This window comes from Ciconia boyciana, chromosome 5 (genome assembly GCF_034638445.1).
Source record: "Ciconia boyciana chromosome 5, ASM3463844v1, whole genome shotgun sequence".
NCBI lineage: Eukaryota > Metazoa > Chordata > Aves > Ciconiiformes > Ciconiidae > Ciconia > Ciconia boyciana.
In genome coordinates this window covers 56,705,536-56,723,452 of record NC_132938.1, presented here as the reverse complement: position 1 = coordinate 56,723,452, position 17,917 = coordinate 56,705,536, and the positions used below count along the sequence as shown (strand labels likewise).

At 37.8% G+C, this 17,917-nt stretch overlaps 1 protein-coding gene across 3 annotated transcripts in view; it reads right to left on the bottom strand.

The window, feature by feature from the left end:
- The window catches only part of BANK1 (B cell scaffold protein with ankyrin repeats 1), a 161,612-nt gene that overhangs the window by 110,834 nt on the left and 32,861 nt on the right, over positions 1-17,917 (bottom strand). For all 3 annotated transcript variants that reach the window (XM_072862618.1, XM_072862619.1, XM_072862620.1), the window contains 3 exons: positions 13,179-13,244; positions 1,531-1,679; positions 230-368 (listed from right to left, as the gene is read on the bottom strand). In XM_072862618.1, the coding sequence (XP_072718719.1) occupies positions 230-368; positions 1,531-1,679; positions 13,179-13,244 (354 nt within the window). The remainder of the gene's footprint in view (positions 1-229; positions 369-1,530; positions 1,680-13,178; positions 13,245-17,917) is intronic.

Sequence of the window (17,917 nt, the reverse complement as noted above, 5' to 3'; positions counted from 1 at the left end):
CATTTTAAGACTGCCACCTGCCATTTAACCACACAAAAACAATCTAATAGAACCTAGTTTCCCATAAATCACAAGGCCTTCTTCTCTGCATTATTAATAAATGTTCTGTGTGCAAAACCCATGTACAGGAAACACCTACAAAATAGTGGGAAGTGAAACTACTTATCAGAAAAAGTGAAGGGAGTCCGAAGTTTTCTGTTTACTTAAAGGTAAAGAATATTTTTCTTACCTAAGGCTTTCATGTACTTGACCTTCTTATTCCAGGAGGCTGGCTGTGTCCTAATTCGTTGATTATCTGCTATGAATTCAATTTCTAAAGTTTCATCATCTATTTCATCTTTCAACAGAATGAATATTTCACCAGGGTTCTATAAAATTAAAATATGTTCCCATTAGTCCTTCAGAAAATTATACTGGAAGTGTAAAATGCAAATGAAAACATAAGTTGGAAGGAAAGTTCCTTTACCAACAGCTTCATACAAAAAAATCATAATACCAAAACATGACGCTATCTCTGTGTTATCCTTTAGTATTTTACTGACATAAATGACACAATTAAGGTAGTATTTTAAATTCAGCCTACCTAACAATATTTTAAAACTATTTTAAATGCATAGGTAGGTGAATTGTTACATTTTCTAAGACCATTCTACTTTATAGTCTAGAAGAATGACATTCAGCCTAATGAGAAGAACCTAAAATACTTTACACTCACTTAGAGTGAACTGACAGTAAAGTAAGACACATGCAGCAGGTAATGTGAGACAGTACTGCTCTACTGCCTCCTGAACCAGAGGGAATGTTACTCCCTTAGACTGTACTGATTTCAACAATGAAATAATGTGCGTAAGTCATCTTTGAAAGACAGATAGCAAGCAAAATACGTGACATTCCACGTACACCGCAATCTCCATATCTGACTGTGGCCACTCACTTATGTGAAGGAATGCAGTGCTGGATATTGTACTTCCTCTGTTTACATTTTCACATATTTTCTCACAGCAACTCTGATTAAAAACAAACACGTATGAACATCTGTGTCCATCCGGTATGCATGCAGATATGTATATATAAATACTTCTGATTTAATTTAAAATCAGACAAGGTATATGCTCACACAAGCACTTGCGTAACTCGTGGTAGGGGCACATATGCATGTACCCATATACCCCACCATGGATTCTTGCCAAGAGAGGCTCCATACCTCTAAGGAAGTGCCTGACTACATGCTCCTTCTAAACTACAAGGTCCACATGACAGTAATATACTGTCCAAACTGCCAAATAATTCTAATAGAGATAAAATCCCTCAGAGGCTGTCTCAAAACTATTTTATTTGCAAATCTTTTGGCTGCAGTGTGGATGTGACACAAAGGCAAAACAAATCCCATTGCAGTCTCGATGCACTCTCATTTTGGCCCCATATCTGCTATTTGTTTTCAAAACTGTTACAGTATGAACGAGATTGCAGCAGCAAGAGGAGAACAACATCGACTGTTATCCCAAAGATTTTAGCATCCAAAAACCTTACCTCACATGATATTCTTCCTGGAAGCACCAATATCGACTGCTCGTTAGTTTCTAATGTTTCAGAAAGTACCTCTGTTTTAAAACAGAGGTCTGTTTTTTCTGATGCTTCCCTGACATCTGACAAGTTAACATCAGAGCTAGTCTGGTGATCTGAAATAAATAATGTGGAATGAGGACATTGTTAATAATCACAGATCAACAAAACATGGCAATGATGTGGTTTCCAACATATTACTCATATGGCATTTGGAGTCACATTAAGGGCGCCTTATGAAAGCCGGGCAAAATTCCTTTTCACGTACATGTGGTGAGGTTTCTCCCTTTGATAAAGAGCTTGCTTCTGAAGTTCTGATCCTGCAGCCTTTATTTATATGAACAGGCTCTGCTCATATGCTTCGTCTTCCTAAAGACAAAGGGACACGGCCTTTAGACCAAAGTCATTGTGACCAACGAGGTCACAGAGATCAGCCAGTTTGTAATCTCAGAAGAACAAACTCTCATACACTGGGATAAACTGAGATTTTTACCACTCTTGCTTTCCCTTTATGGAAATAAGGACATGCCACACATTTACAAGATCAGCTCACCTGTCTACAGGAAGGATTTATGTGAGGGCAGTGATACCTGTGACCAGGTAACTATGACAGTAGACACAGATTTCCTTGACACAGACCCCATAGACTTTGCCTTCCTTCATGGACAAAACGATCGACTGAAGGCATACATTTTTTGTGTAGGATATTCTGGGTTTGGAAATGCTATGCCAGTCATACAGATAGCTTGCAACCAGTTTCTTTTCTGTTTTGCTGTACTGGTAAAGGCCCAAGAGCCACAGTGAATCCTTTACCAAATCACAGAATTTTAATGAGGAAATATAAAAGAACTGACAACTGCATCTGCAGAGCTCTGACTAAGCCTGTGTTTTAGAAAAGCTATTCTTCACACCTGCTACTTCTCAGCTGTATCATTACTACTCCTTTCCAGACACTCTATTACCCTGTACAAACGCTCTTGCCACCCATCTCAAAGGACTGCAGCAGCTCTTCATCACGCAGGATTACCCAGCATATTGCAGTCACCTAGTTAGATTAATGATATCATTCCAAGCAGCTCAGAGTTAAAAAATCTTGACTGGCTGCTGAGAAAATATCCTGAGAGACATGAACAGTATCTTGTATTACTGTAAATTATGGAACACTCACAGTCAATTACATTCAAGTACACAAATAACTTTTCAGGCACATCTTCTCCTCTTAAATGGATGTAGAATATTAATATAAATTAGTGATGGGCAGAATACAGAACAGTAGCAATTTGGCTTTGCTCAAACAAGTACCACAGCCATTTTGAGTTTTTTTCCAAAAGTGCCCAAGTGACTGAGGTACACAAACCACACAGTGCTCCTAAGTGGCACAGAACTCCTTCCGTTCAGCATCAGTATTGGTAATTTACAATTAGTTTTCTCACTTCTTGCTTGCCTTTATTCCCCCCATATGTACCAGTTTGATACAGAATGTTCCCTTTCCTTACCAACCTTGCCTTGCTTAAGAAGGCACAGATTTAATAAACTTCTTCTATAATAAATGTGCCTGCTAAGTGAATTATGCCAGGGAATGCAGTACAGAAACTTCGGTATGCTATGTCTGATGTAGGATTTTTTTTTCCCCAGAGATGTGCTTTGATTGTTAGAAAGATCTCAGAAAAAAAAAAAAAGTAAAGAAAAAAAGAAGTATCATTTGTCCATGTTTTGTTGTGGAAGCTAAAGGTTCTTTGAACATCTAAGGTGGGCGGGTTCAGTGTTCATCACCGGATAGCAGAAGTTCCCCAGCCTACTCCTGCTTATATTCTCATGCCTTTAAGGCAAACTAATTCTGAATTTAAGCTCTGAATTCAGTGTAGATTGGTAAAATTACAGTGAATCTATGTGTAGACATACTTTACTAAACTTAAGTAGGTTTTATTTCCTTTTGCTTTAGTTTATTTTGAAAGTTAAATAGGCTACACTGAACAGAGGCTATTTTGATTCTGAATGAGAATCCACCCACAGTTCAATGCAGTTTAACTAATCCAGCTCAAAAAGCAAGTACATTAATTTCTCTCATTATCACTGTAAAGACTAGACTTTACTTTTAGCATCACCCTTCAGAAAAAGGAAGGCCTGAACCCTTACTGAGGAAAACAGTTAGGATACTATAAGCCCACAGCATGTCCTTCAGGAATATTACGTGTTCATATTTTACGTCAATCATAAATCTTATACTTAAACACACAGAATTTACTTCAGAAGACAACTCATATGAGGTGCATGCTTCTTCTGAAATGTTTTCTGCCACTTTAGGCAAAGGAGTCTTGCAAAGACAAGAAACATTTCATTATCAGACTGACAAAATGAAAGGACTGAATAACAAATCTGGTAGGCACTGGATTCTCAGATGTCAGCTTTCTGTCAGTGATCATTCTTCAAGGATCATGTGGATGCATTCTAATCTATGTGAACTTCATGACAGCTTTATTTCTACAGTCTGCACTCTACTTATCAAAGATGACAGTAGTTACTTCCACCTTTTAATGTCCACAATAATTCATCTACTGAGAAGGTCAATGCTAGTGCTAACAAGTTGGTTTAAATTAGGATAACGTTTTCCTACCACATTAATTGCATTTTGATATTTTTATTATGCCTAGTGACACATAACTACAATATCAAGACTTCAACCCAGTCAGTACTGGGATTGCAGAGCCCTAGAGTTTAGACAAATTATTATGAAATGTGGCTTTTACGTCAAAGACTTGGATATTTAAGAGAATGAGGGATTCCGCTGCTGACTGTGAAAGTGGTTAGCAATCTATTAGCTAAAAACCATCAAGCAAGACCTCTTTCACTAAATGTCAGGTCTACCTGACAATGTACAGCAGTCATGTACAGTCGAAGAATTACAGGGATCTATATTATTACTACTATATATTTAATAACCAAACTCCAGAGCCACCATCTCCAGCACTCAGATTCCTACCAGCAATTGCACACTATCTGTCCTAAGATGTGGAACATGAAACCACCATGTGAAGTGTTATTTGTAAATGCTGAACAAGCAATACACCAGAGATTAAGCAAGCCCTGGCTCGGTGGCATTAACTAAAACAATGTAGCTCATAAGGGTTTCATACTACAGTAATGAGGTTCTAGTAACACAAATGGAGCAACGTATAGACAATATTTGTTTAATGTAGGCAGAAGGTGTTGCCTGATGGAAAGGTCTTTTGAACACTTTAATTTTGGACATCTTCACTGTGAATCCTCTTTACAGTCTTGCTTTTACCCTGAAAGCAATGGCTAGGGAGCTCCGCTAATTGCTAAGGCTTTCAGAAAAATGATCATTTAACAAGAATTTACAACTGTAGGTGAAGATTAGCTTAAAAGAAACATAAAAGGAACATCATTATAACACTGGAATATCTAAGAGAGAGGATTTATTAAAGGGTATTTGTTGCTTGGTGAATGTGTTCTTTTAATGTTTTATATAATGGTGACCTATCTGTGAGGTTCTTAAAATGTAGCAGTAATGATTAAAATAAAGAATGAATAAAACCAGACCCTTTCTTGTGGATCGAAGTGTAAGAAATTATTAACTATATCTAATGATGCTTAGACAGCACTATGAGCTAGAAGCTAAAAAGAAAGGAAAAATCTATGATCATCTTCCCTTGAGTATTCAGGGCAGTCCTACTGGGAATTATTGTCTCTTATAGAGGGTAATGCTCCATTTCCATCACGTTACTTTTGTTGCCTTACTTTTGACAAATACCTACTGCTGATGGTCACATTGAAAGGACTGATCTTAAATTTAAGTTCATATTTAAATAATAAAATATTACACACATTTACTGTAACAGTTACTCACTTAATTGGGCACAGTGCTGATGTTTTCAATTTTACGTCAACGTTCTCTCTTAATTCATGTAACTTCAATACTTCAGTTGGGTATATTTTACACAAAACCTTTTGGAATGCATTATTGCTTTCAATTTAACATTCTTAACTGAATTCATGAAATGATTTTGAAATTGCATTCCTTCACATAAACTGAGACATTTTAATGAAGCCTCCCTAGTCTCTTGTGGATTCAACAATTAATGCCTCGCCATGGCTTCTGAACAACTTTCATGCCATGTCCAACGTCCCCCCCGCCCCCAAATTCTAACTTTCCAAATAGACTCTTTAACTATCCCTATTGCAGTCTACATGAGGATTATAAATTGTCTCTGTCTTTGATTACTTGGTAATTGCTACATGTTTTGAGTCAACAATGTATGTGACAGATTTGGGGTATTAAAAATAGCAGAAAACATAAACTTATGAAAGATTTATGTGTTTTCTAAGGCTACCCGTGGAATGAGTCTCACAGCCAAAATTTAGTTGGTTTTACAAAAGCAAAATGCCTGCTAGCTTTACAAATTTCAGTCCTTCCTCAAGCCTTGCTAAAGCAATGCTAGCTGAAGAACTGAAACTGCATTACAAAAAAGGTCCTCATTTATCCCTAGATCACACAACATATAAGAGGATGAGAAATATGGGCAAATCAGGTTAGGCAGATGACAAGGAATGGAAAGGTAATTAAGCACATGTGGCCAACTTGCTACGTGAAAGAAAAGACAGGGTGTTCCGGTGTCAAAGATGAAAATAAAGAGGATTACAGGTAAGAGCTTAGGCTAAATTCAGCAGATCATTTAAGTGCAGGAGTCATCCCATGTAGTATGGTAGGACCACTCCTCAGCACAATGTGAGGTAAAGGCAGAGGTCCCACGGGTTTCTGTGAGGTATAATTAAAAAGTTGCTCATGTGTAAGTGACTTCCTTGCAATTCAAAAGCTTAAAGTCAAACACATGTGTGAGTGCTCTGCAGAAACGTGGATGAAAACAGAGCCATACAGAAGAAAACAAAGTAACCTTCTGTAACGTGGAAAAATCTGGAAAAAAGACTTATGCACATCATATTCTTTCTGCAATCCACCCTAAGTTTATCATAGACATTTATGAAAGTTAATCCTCTTAAAGTATGGCTATTTGTAAATGCTGTATGAACTCAGCAGAGAGTGCAGCAGAGTGGGACTGAAAGGCAGCCTCTAACTGCATAAATTGCTCTATAAATGACCCAAGAAACTGTGAGAAACATGGAGGCAGAAAACATCCACCACACTGGGCTTCATTCAATGAGCCTGTTTTCCTCAGCATGAACATGGGATTTATTCATTTTTACCGTAAACCCTTTCGAAGATACGATTTCAAAGCAAATCGCGTTTTCTGCTCTGCTGAAAAGTTTTCTTTTACTGATGGTGAGAGAAGGTTTAGGAATGGAGAGGTTTCTGAAAATCACAGAAAATTATTAAATACATACTCAAACATATAAACATCTGACTTAAATCTTAATTTCTTTCATTTGTTTTCTATCATGTATAAATTCCAGACCAAGGTAAACATATTCATTATTGAACAAGCTTTAAATAATGTTCCTCTCTATGCTGAATCATCTATCTTTTCCAAATACACTGACAGTTATCTTTGCTTTTCTCAAAAGCATTCTCAGTCCCAGTTTCTCCTGCATGGTTGAGTTCCTCTGTCAAAACCAGTAGCTTTCTGCGAGTTGGCCTATTTTGCCCATGTCTCCAAAATGTTTCTATTACTTTATTTATGGTGAACAATTTTTCTTGCAAATAAGCATCAAACTGACAGTTCCTTTAAAAGCTATGAAGAACAGTTTTTCCTTTTCTGAATATCTGGAGTTGGTGTTTATGTCATCTTAGCAACTGATGGTGCTGCATTTTCATTCACGTCTATTTCTCTCCCATAACAGAGCAATCCCTGGAACCCCCCCCATCTACTGTTTTATGCATTACTATAATATGTGTAGGCGAAGACTGATTTGATTGCGAAGGTGTATACCCACCTGTTCTTGTATTATCGGGTATGTTTTTGTACACAACAGTTTACCACTCTGATATAATTGTAGCCTAATGGAGTCATCATAAAAGCATCTAAACACAATATAAAAGTCTTATTATGTGTAGCCATATTGGATCTGATAGTAAAAACAAAAAATCCTGCCTTCAAATAACCCCCAAACAGCAAAAAGCAATATACCATTAATTTATCAAGAATCTTTAAGATATAATTTGCATGAAACTGTAGGTGTGTGTTTATATATATATCTTCATATGATTTTAACTGTATATTCAGAGGCAATCTAAGGCTGTGACAACTAACTAGTTCCTAACTAGTCTGTGGCTTGGAAGAAAGATTTAACTTAAACTCAGCAATCAGTGCTTTGGTTAGGATGCATACATTTAGAGGCTTTTTGGGACTAAGTTTATCTTTTACCATATGTCAATTCATGTTATTATTTTTACTGCAATCAAATCTATGATTTTCAGCTGCAGCAGCAGCACTAATAATATGACCACTCTGCTGAGCTTTAGACACATAGAAAGACTGTCCCAAAGAGTTTCTAAACTATTAGTTTGGAAATAATAACTACTTGCCTGAGGTCATTTAGGTGCTGAGCAGAACCGTTGATGGAGCCCAAGCCTGTTATTTCCAGTTTCTACATTCTGCATACTTTCATCCTGCCTCTTCTCCAGGGAGAAGCAAACTGAAGTCTGGCCCTTTGTGTGCACCAGTGGTTCTCAGTTATTAAAGCTTAATGTTTTATTAAAGAGTCCATCTATCCACTTCAGAGTTACTGGAGTTCTACCACAGTAAGAACACTTTGGTGTTTTTGTTCCATTTCTCTGTAGTATCAGCACACGCATATCTCACCTCTGTTTCAGTGAAGGATTATACAGCACCAAACATCGCCCAAAATCTGAGACGTGCTGTTACAATAACAGAGGCAGGTTATCCTCCTGCTGCTGACTCAAATTACCACTGAAGACAAAAGGACTGATAGCAGAGGCACCCAGGGTTGTGAGCAGACCTCCAAAACTTGTTTGCCTGACAAAATGGTCCTGCAACTTCCTTATTATTCCAAAGGGGCTAGCTGCAGCTGCCTAGTGGCTCTATTATTTCTAAACTACAATTCAAGCCTCTTATAACTGGCCTGGCACAAATTGCACACTGTGCTTGGACACAGAAGTGGCACGTGGCTACATTTTGAATCACATAGATATAGAAGAACAGAGCTAGAGGGGAGTGTTTAGAATCAAGTCATACTTCAGGGAAGCACACCTGGCAGGCAGGCCAAAAGCTCAGATTTCAGGCTGAATAGGGGTTTAAGTTTCTACAGACAGCACCCTCAAGGAACTATTAGTGAGTAGCCAAACTCTCCCCTCTTGGCCATGTTTGAAGCTATTATCTTGATGAAGAATACTCTTTACAGTCATCAAAGTTCAAAAATGACATGGCTGGAAGGTCATGAAGTTGTAACATAACTGAAAAGTCCTTTAACAACTGCATTGGGAGAGGCTAGGGGGAGAGACACTGGTAGCTGGCATTCTCAGCCTTCGCCCTACTCAAAGTACAGGATACATATCATTAATAGTATCCAAACGTTTACTGACACAAGACAATATACTCCATGTTATAGCATCCCTTAAATCAATCTGGTAACAGAAGCTAGCTTGGACTGCAGCAGCTCATTTACCAAATAGCGTATCTTAGTCTCAGTACGACAGCAGAGCTCCAATACCTGCACAGGGCTCTTATCAATGCCTGGATGAAAATTATGATGCTGTTCTTGATCTGTACAGCTCTAAATTATATGGGACTTGTCTATCTAAGAGACCACGTCTCCCCGTGCCATGCTGCCACAGCTGCTGTCAGCAGAAAGACTCACGCCAGACACATTTGGTATTAAATTAGGAAAAAAAAAAGTGAGTCGTCAGCAAGACTGACTCACTAGGGGACAGGCTGCTTTGCAATTTACTCCCACCTTTGGTTTGAAATAGCTAAAATCTATTGACCCTTAAAGCGGACTAAAAGGTACACTGCTTTCTCAGGAACACAACCAAGAGTGATATTTTTAGACACATCTGAAAACCATGCTTGCTTTCTAACTCCTAATTATTTTCCTTTTGTTAGGGTTATGAATAGGAAAGTAATCCGAGGTCTTTATCTTTTAAGACACTGTCCTTTAATCCAACACCTAGACGCCAGACTAGGCACATTTTACTAAAATAGGATTTCAGATAGCATTATAGGAAAGAACAGCATAGCAGAGGTACTCTGGTAGCTCTTCTTTACCTGCAGAAGGGATGCCATCTATTTTGTTACAGAGTGCTGGCCTTTCTCCAGTTTAGTTTGGTAAAGGATACAGGTATCACAGTATGCACATATAAGTTAGTTTGATGAGACCTCTGAGCAGGACCAGAAGATGTCTGCTGTTAAACGTAATAGGCAGACAGCTATTACACTTTAAAATCATCTTTTTGTGCTCAGCTTGCCCATCCCGAATTGGTTCAGTTAATTAGTGCTAGGATACAAGCCTTAATGGCAAATGTTAAAAAAGACAAAGCTGTTTCACAGAAGAGGAACATCCTTTTCTGAAGCTGAGTATCACCTAATGGGTATCTAAATCCGAGATTAGCTCCATTTTGTAGGTAAAATAATGAATGCCAATTCCACAACAAGGCATTCACCTTTTATCTGTGTAGTTACAAGGCTGTATACCCAGATACAGTAATATTGCTTCACTTTTCTAACCTGAGTACCAATTATAAATAATGATTCTTTGGGGAGCAGAAAATTTCCTGACGAACCACAAGGGAACTTCTCAAAATACAGCTTTCTAGTAATAAAAATAAGTCTACTTTTCTTATATAAAATAAACACATAAGAACATTTGTGAGTGGCTAAAGAGCTGACTTGTTCAGTTATTGCCTACTGGAATGAGTCCTCATACATTCCTATCATGGTGATTAGCATTCCACAACTGGATCTTTTCCATCACTCACTAGCAAATCAATTGTTTTCACATCTGCTTGTAGCTCATATTTCCCCAAAGGATCTCAGTGATCATATCCATTTTCCAATGTACTGTCTGACCTTTTCCCTCAAGGCCTTGCACAATTCACTTCAGTCAATCACTTCTTATTGATTGTTAGCGCTTGCTCATTCCCCATCTATCTTTGCTTTATTGGATATAGTTTGTTTTTGTTTGGGTTTAATATTTCCTGTCATCCACTTGCTGCTCTTTCCACCCTTGTTGCTTTAGATTTCTCATTTAGCTTTATACTTCTGATCTGTTCAACCTTAATTCCAGTTCAAGTCTAAATTCCATCTTCTCTCAGCTTATCCTTTCTTTTGTACAATATCTGTATACTCAAAACAAACTTCAGCTTTCAGCATGCCAGTCTCCACTTAAGACCTTACGTAAAGTGCTGTTCTATTGTGAATTTATAGGGTTCTAGCAAAAATCCTTTATTGGTTTATAATTTCTCCTGACACTTCTGTTTTGTGTCATACATACAATTTAGCATCGCATACACTTCTTTCTTATTAGGAAGAAGCAAAGAGAAGAGAGACTCCCTGGAAACATTTTTTCACAATTCATCCAAAGTCAAATCCTATCTGGTTACCTGAAGTTCAGCTACTTTCTGCAGGGCACAAACACTGGCTCATTTGCAGCTGCCATCTTACCTTTCTCGGCTTCGTAAAGACTGACATGCTGAATCTTGGAAACTGCAATCATTTCACTTCTTGGGCTACTTTTCCCTACAAAGTTCTGCAGCGGTATCAGGTAACTGCTCCTTGTTGCACCACCACAGAAGAAGTGTTGACCACCTATTTCCTTACACTCATTCGGGAGTCAGTCTTAACCTCACATACAGGATACAATTATTGGGAATCCCTCTTTTCTAGTTGGCCCTTTCACTCATCACAGCAATTGAGAATCTCTTTGGTCCTCTTAGCAATAACTAGACATCATGAACCAGCAGAGGCTACATACAACCAGTGCTATCAAGATGACTGCCAAAAGCTGACTGAGAACTGTGGTCCAGGCAACTTCAGCAAAGATTTCAAGTGAAATTTTTGCTTTTAATGCAAGACTTTCTTAGCTGGAAAATCCTCAATTAACTTTATTACAACATCAACCATTCAGCTGATGGGAAATTTGGACTTAAACGTGCTCTTCAAGTCCCCATTTAAAAGCAGAAAAGGAGTCATATTAAAATAGTCAGGGTTTAAAGCAGGAGTAGCTTGGAGGAACATCTCCCCAGTCCTTTCTTTTCTTCGGATTCTCTGTTTTCTGTGACCATTCCCTCTTTTTCTGTCTCATTTTTTTGGACATCACAATCATGAATGAGAGGAACAGTGATGCCAGCTTATTGAGCACCTGGATGATGAGCCAGTAATGACAAAAAGCCTTCTTTATACCAACGAACTTCTTCAATGCACTGACCCATGGCACATTCAACACAGGACCAAAAGAGATGTCCTTAGAAACCTTGACAACAGGGATAAAACAGTGCTGCTTTCTGCTTAAGATCACACCAGTACACCCGAGATGCCAAGAGAGCCACACAGTCTCTATCAGAAAGAAGGAGGGACTAATAGGAGAAGATCTAGTAGAGAGAAACAGTTGGCGCTAAATACTCCCTTCCACACTATACACATTTCAAAGGGGCATATTTCCAACTAGTTCTGGTCTGGACCTGTAGAATGCACACCTTTTAGTGTCTGAAGTGCACCCAGTGAGCTCCCTGAGTGCACTTTCCCTTTTAGTTTTATCTGAAAGGAATCCAGTCCACATGCTCCAAGATTGTTCTGCACTGTGAACCAAAGCATGGTAAGCAGGAATGACTGGAGTATTTAAAAGCTCACAGGTTGATGCTCATGTCTTGAAATTAACTGAAGAAGCTAAAATTCTAAACTCCATACAACACTGACATGTAAATTGAATTTGTGCCAGTAAGGAAGAGCCAGTGAGCTTGCAGCATCCTTCTGCCCTTACACCTTGCCAGCAAAACAGACCCACAGAGCCAGCAACCTCAGAGTCCAGCAGCATAGAACTGCTACACCAGGAATTCCAAAATAACTTATTTGTCTTTTTCCATCAGTCAGCATGCTGGTGCTTTTAAACCAATCACTTCACAACAGCGTCAACCCAGAAATGAAGTTGTTTAAGTAAGAACTGGGGATAGGAAACATGTTATGTTCGTCTTTACTAAAAGCAAGTGGAGATTTTGCCAGTCTGTTTTCCCTACTAAGACTTTTTATGGGCTTTCACAAATAAAACCAGAATGGCAAATGTCAACAGGCACTGAAGTCGTGATGCAGGGCTTCTCCCAACCACTGGCTGCAAATGTAATGCGAGTAGGACTGATCTATCTGAAATTTCAAATCATCTCTCTCTTTACAAGCAAAACTCCTCATGCTAGGAACAGAAAAGGAAAGCTCTCCATGTCTTCCTTTTTCTCTACTCTGAAATTAAAGGAAAAAGGAAATGTCCCTGTTGAATCTCCTCCCTTTTTCACACTCCTCACAAGAATGTGTGGGTATAGATGTGTGGGTGGGTGTTTGAGAACAAGGCGTGTTCCTCTACAGAACTGTATGCCTTGGTAAGGTTAGTTTATTGCCTTTCACGTCTGACAATGTAAGAAAACAAATTTAATTTTCTGAAGACTATGGGCTTCATTCAAGGGGAATTCAACTCACCATCTGCAAGAACTGCTTCATAGATGTAAGACAACGAGTCTCCAGGATTTTCATTCTGTGGCTTATCTAGGAAAAAAGAATAATTCTTTAATGGTATCTACTTGGAAATATCTTTAACTGGTTATCAGCTCTGATGACACTGATCATTGCTGTCCTACTTGATTGTTTCACAGAATGTTTACTTTGCTCTAAGGAAGATCTTAGCATCAGAAATCGAGCTGGGGAAAAAAAAAGAAAAAATTGGCAAAATAAATCAGAGTTAAGGAAACAAATGGACAAGCAACCTAAAATCTCAGAAATAAGGAAATACCATAACACCGATTTCCACTTTCTTTTTTTAGATTAAATTCTGTATGTTATTTTAGATGTAAGATAAAGCTATTTTAAAGCTACAGTTTTGCGGATAGAAAAAAAATTAAAAAAAAAATAATCCAAGGGCTAGTGGAGAGGAACAAGCCTAGAGAGATCTTTAGATGGAATTGTATTTATCGCTTTTCAGTAAACATCCCTGTGACTGATCTTCTCAATTTACTATAGCAGGTAAGAAATGTGGGCTTGAGGAAGAAGAGAAGTTTCCCTGAAAGTCAATATAGCAAACAATGGGAGAGGAGTTGGGCAAAAGAAAAAATAATAGAATCATGTGCAGGAAAGTGAGAAATGGAGAACAGATACAGGCATTGGTGTTTGGAAGACAAGACAACTATGCAACAATTTATTGTATTGATAATACAATAAATCGGGCTACAGAGTTCTCAGTATTGGGTCAAAAAAGCAATGGCCACATTATGTGAAGTACTGGTCAAATATTAAAAAACTCTGTGTCAGTTCCAATTTGTTGAAACGATTTTGATGGCTTAATAACTACCAGGAGACTTTCTGCCATATTATGCAATATCAGTCTATGCCACTCTTTCTTTATGCTGGATCAAGTTATCACCTGTTTTTCCACATCTGATGTAACACTGACATAAGAGATAAGGCCTGCTTGAGCTCCATGTTGTGAGATCCAGCTAACTCAACAAACATGTTGTTGTACAGCATCTGTGGGATGATCAGGATCCCATGTATATTGCTGGGTGCTCCAGAAGTGAATAACCAATGTTACTACAAGGGACCAAGACTGAAAAGTAAGAGTCACCGGGTAAAAGATGCCAAGGCTAGGATGAGAAGAGGAGCCTGGGAAAGTGATTGCTTTACAATGACTTTATTAAGGTTGCATAAAACAAAACACTCAAAACCAGTCTTTCTCCTTTGTAGTATATTGTTGACGATTTCTTTTAAATTGATCTGTACTGTGGACAGCGCACAAGTTAGACCTACTCTGGCATTGACTTGTGGTTTTGTACTTAAAGTAGGTGTTGTTTACCATATTCTGATTCCGTTATTCTTCTAATAACAAGAGTCCAGCGAATGAAGAGAGGATTCCAGTGAGAGACAAGACAGTGATATTAGCCGATTGCTGCTCTAGAGAATTGTAGGTGATTTCAGGTTCCCATCCTGAAATTTTGAGGCAAGAAGCTAGAAGGCTTTAAAAACATGCTTTTCAGAAATGCTCGTTAGTTTTGTATTGCAGTTTCTGTGAAACACCTTACAGCTGACCTGCAGACATCTGAGCAGTCACAAACACATCTGAAATTAAGGCAGTTTGAATATGGACGTAAAAAATACTGTATACTGGTAAGTGTTATGAAAAGTAATGTCTTAAAGTGGTATCAGAAGTGGAACAAATGATTCACCCTAATCTTGCTAAATATTAGTACATAAAATGATGATAAAATAAAATAATGTTTGGACAGCACTCAATACAGAAAGGAGTTCTACAGAAAAGCACATTAGGAAATTAATAATTCTGTTTTCTCAACAGGATATGAATGGCATTCAATACATAAATAATGCAACCACAAACTCAAACACAAAACAAAGTATCAAATAACTGCTAATTAACTGAGCACTATTTATCCTGTGTACTAAAGAGGGCAGGTTCTTGGCAGGGGGTGAGAGGGTGGGAAGAATGCACTTACATAATTAAAGGCAATCAATGCTATGAAAAAGGGTCCTAACTAAAGTTTAATAGGCTACTTTGTACCTGTAACTTTTGACTTTTGAACACCCAACTTTGCAACTGTAACAGCATTTTCTGGATCAAGTTCTGTCCCCGTAGCCACTTCAGTAAGTACAGAGAGACCCCAAGAGCAAAATCTGAGTCTATACAAAAAAAGTTGTTCTTTTCCTATCCTAATATTGATCTTTTTTTTTCCAGTATGAACTTAAATAGGTGCTACACTTCATTTTTTCAGGGATAGGTGTTACAATTTTTTTAATCTGGAAAGCAACACCACCCTTATTTTATCCTATTTCCAAGAAGCTGACGTTAACTTAACAGAAATACATCATGGTGAAATCAGAAATAGCAATTTTGTTATAACAACACTTGTGTGTCAAAAAATATACAAAGAATACATTTCCAGAGGACTTCTATAGATGACTTCCAATAATAACTTTTCAGTAATTGTGGTTGGTAATCATAGTGTAAAACCCGATGAGAGTCGATAATACATCATATGAAGGACACATAAGACAACAGATTCACACAGCCATTTTACAGTTCTAGCTGCAAAATACCTGCTGGAAATCTTAAACTTAAATTATTAGTAAGCTTTAGAAGTAGCCTTACAACTTCAACTAAATACTGACTGATGACTGTGGTGCCATAAACAAGACATAAATTTGGATGGTGTCCACTTGCAACCTTGAAAGAGGAGACTAATGATAAATCCATTAATTCATTTAAAAAATAAAAAAATTATCACTTAAAAAACAACAGTAGAATCACAGTACATTACTTTAAATTAGTACATGCTGTCGCAGTAATGCTTATGTTCTAGCCATTTGACTCTTACTATTAATAAAACTTTTTATGAGCTTGTCCTAAATGCTGTTAAAAAACATTCACTTTAAGATGTCAGTGCATTCACTTTTACAGGTGTAAGCAGTTTTCATCCAATTAGTGTCAAAAATAAAAGGAAAAAACATCACATATACGATGCATACTTCAGAATCCAAGGGTACAGGTCACCATGACTGGCTAGACAGATCGAAACATGAGCTGCTAAGAAGCCTGATAATATAACAAATAAAGTCTTCTCTGGATGTTGCAGAAATAAGAGAAGGAAGAACAAAGAACTCAAAACAGTTTAAGCAGCAGGGTATGGCAGTCTCAACATCCAATCTATGGTTGCCACCTCCAGGCTGCCACTTCAGTTTCTCTTCTGGTTTGAAACAGCCAGGATCACGTGCCAGATGAAACAAGTTACTGACACTAACCACAGTTTTTTGTTGACAGTCATCCCTGTTACAAATCCTCATCACTGCACTGGCATCCCAGCAATCATTCCGTGTGGAGATGAAGAAACACATCATCTCAGGAAGATTTATTAATCTGGTAATCTTAGCAGCAGTCCCTGCAGCACAGTTCAAAGACTCATTAGCAGGGCAAAATGGAAATGAGGACTATACCATAGCACACTTCAGCTAACAAAATGCCCCTTCTGCTCCTCTGCTTACAATAAATTCATACAGATTATTTTTGTTTTTATAAAAAAGTTTAATTGGCATTTGAGGTGCTCCTCAATAAGCAGATGACGTCACTGCCTTAAAGCACCAAGTGGTATGCACTGTCTGAATGTAAATACATTGGGGAAGGAGGAAAGGGAGGCACAACCATGTGGCCACACCCAACCACGCTGCATTCAGTATTCACAAACAAAACCAAAAATTCTAGTGATTTTGTTTCCTCTTCAACTTTGGTTCTTGTTAGCACTTTAGCTTCATTTCTTCGTAGACTCCAAGTCAGCGTCAAAATCTAGGTGAAATACTCGCCCATTGAAGACAATGGTAAAGTTCCCACTTAAATTAAGGGGTTTAGCTCATCAGCACAAGTCTTGCTGACTGCCTAAGAAAATCCATCGTCATTGGTTACTCATATTTGAGTACCAACATGAAAAGGATTTTACAAGAGAACAAGCAAAGCAGTGGATTAAAAATGTGACGTATTACTTCAGTATTCAACGTTATACCCAAATTCCTGGTACAATTCCAATAAAATCTATGCCACTGTACTAGAAATGAAACAGGAGACAGATACCATAAAAGCTTATGGTAAAAATATAGTGATTTATTTCTTTTCTGTGACCTGCACAATGGAAATTAGCCCCATATTTGAAGCAGGCTGAAGATTTGCATATGTTAAGCCCTATTTTAAGCTCCCAGCCTGTTTGTCCTACTTATTAGAGACAAATACCCAGTGCTAGTATCTCATTACTCCAGATCTATACCTTGTTAGTAGTTGCAAAAGTGGTTTTCTTAACATTACTCTTCTTGGTGATTAAAATTGTGTGCAGGTACACTGAATACTTTTTAGGTAACAATCAGAAATTAATGGCATATTGCTGTCTCAGGTTAAAGTTACATATTAATTCTGAGAATCTTTCCTGGGCTGTCAAAGACTCTGGATACAGTTTTCTAGTTGGGTTATGTTACTTTATGTACCTCTTCTCACTCCTCAATACAATAGCAGATAATTAATTGATACATGTAGGTTTGTTGAGCGGTTCTCAACTATCAAATTTTATAGAAGTAGATTCTCTTCATATTTTGGCAAAAAAAGAGGATACCACTGCTTAGAGAAAAGGCTGGAAGTGGAAGTGACAATAGTTGTTTTGTTGAGCTGTAAACAATGA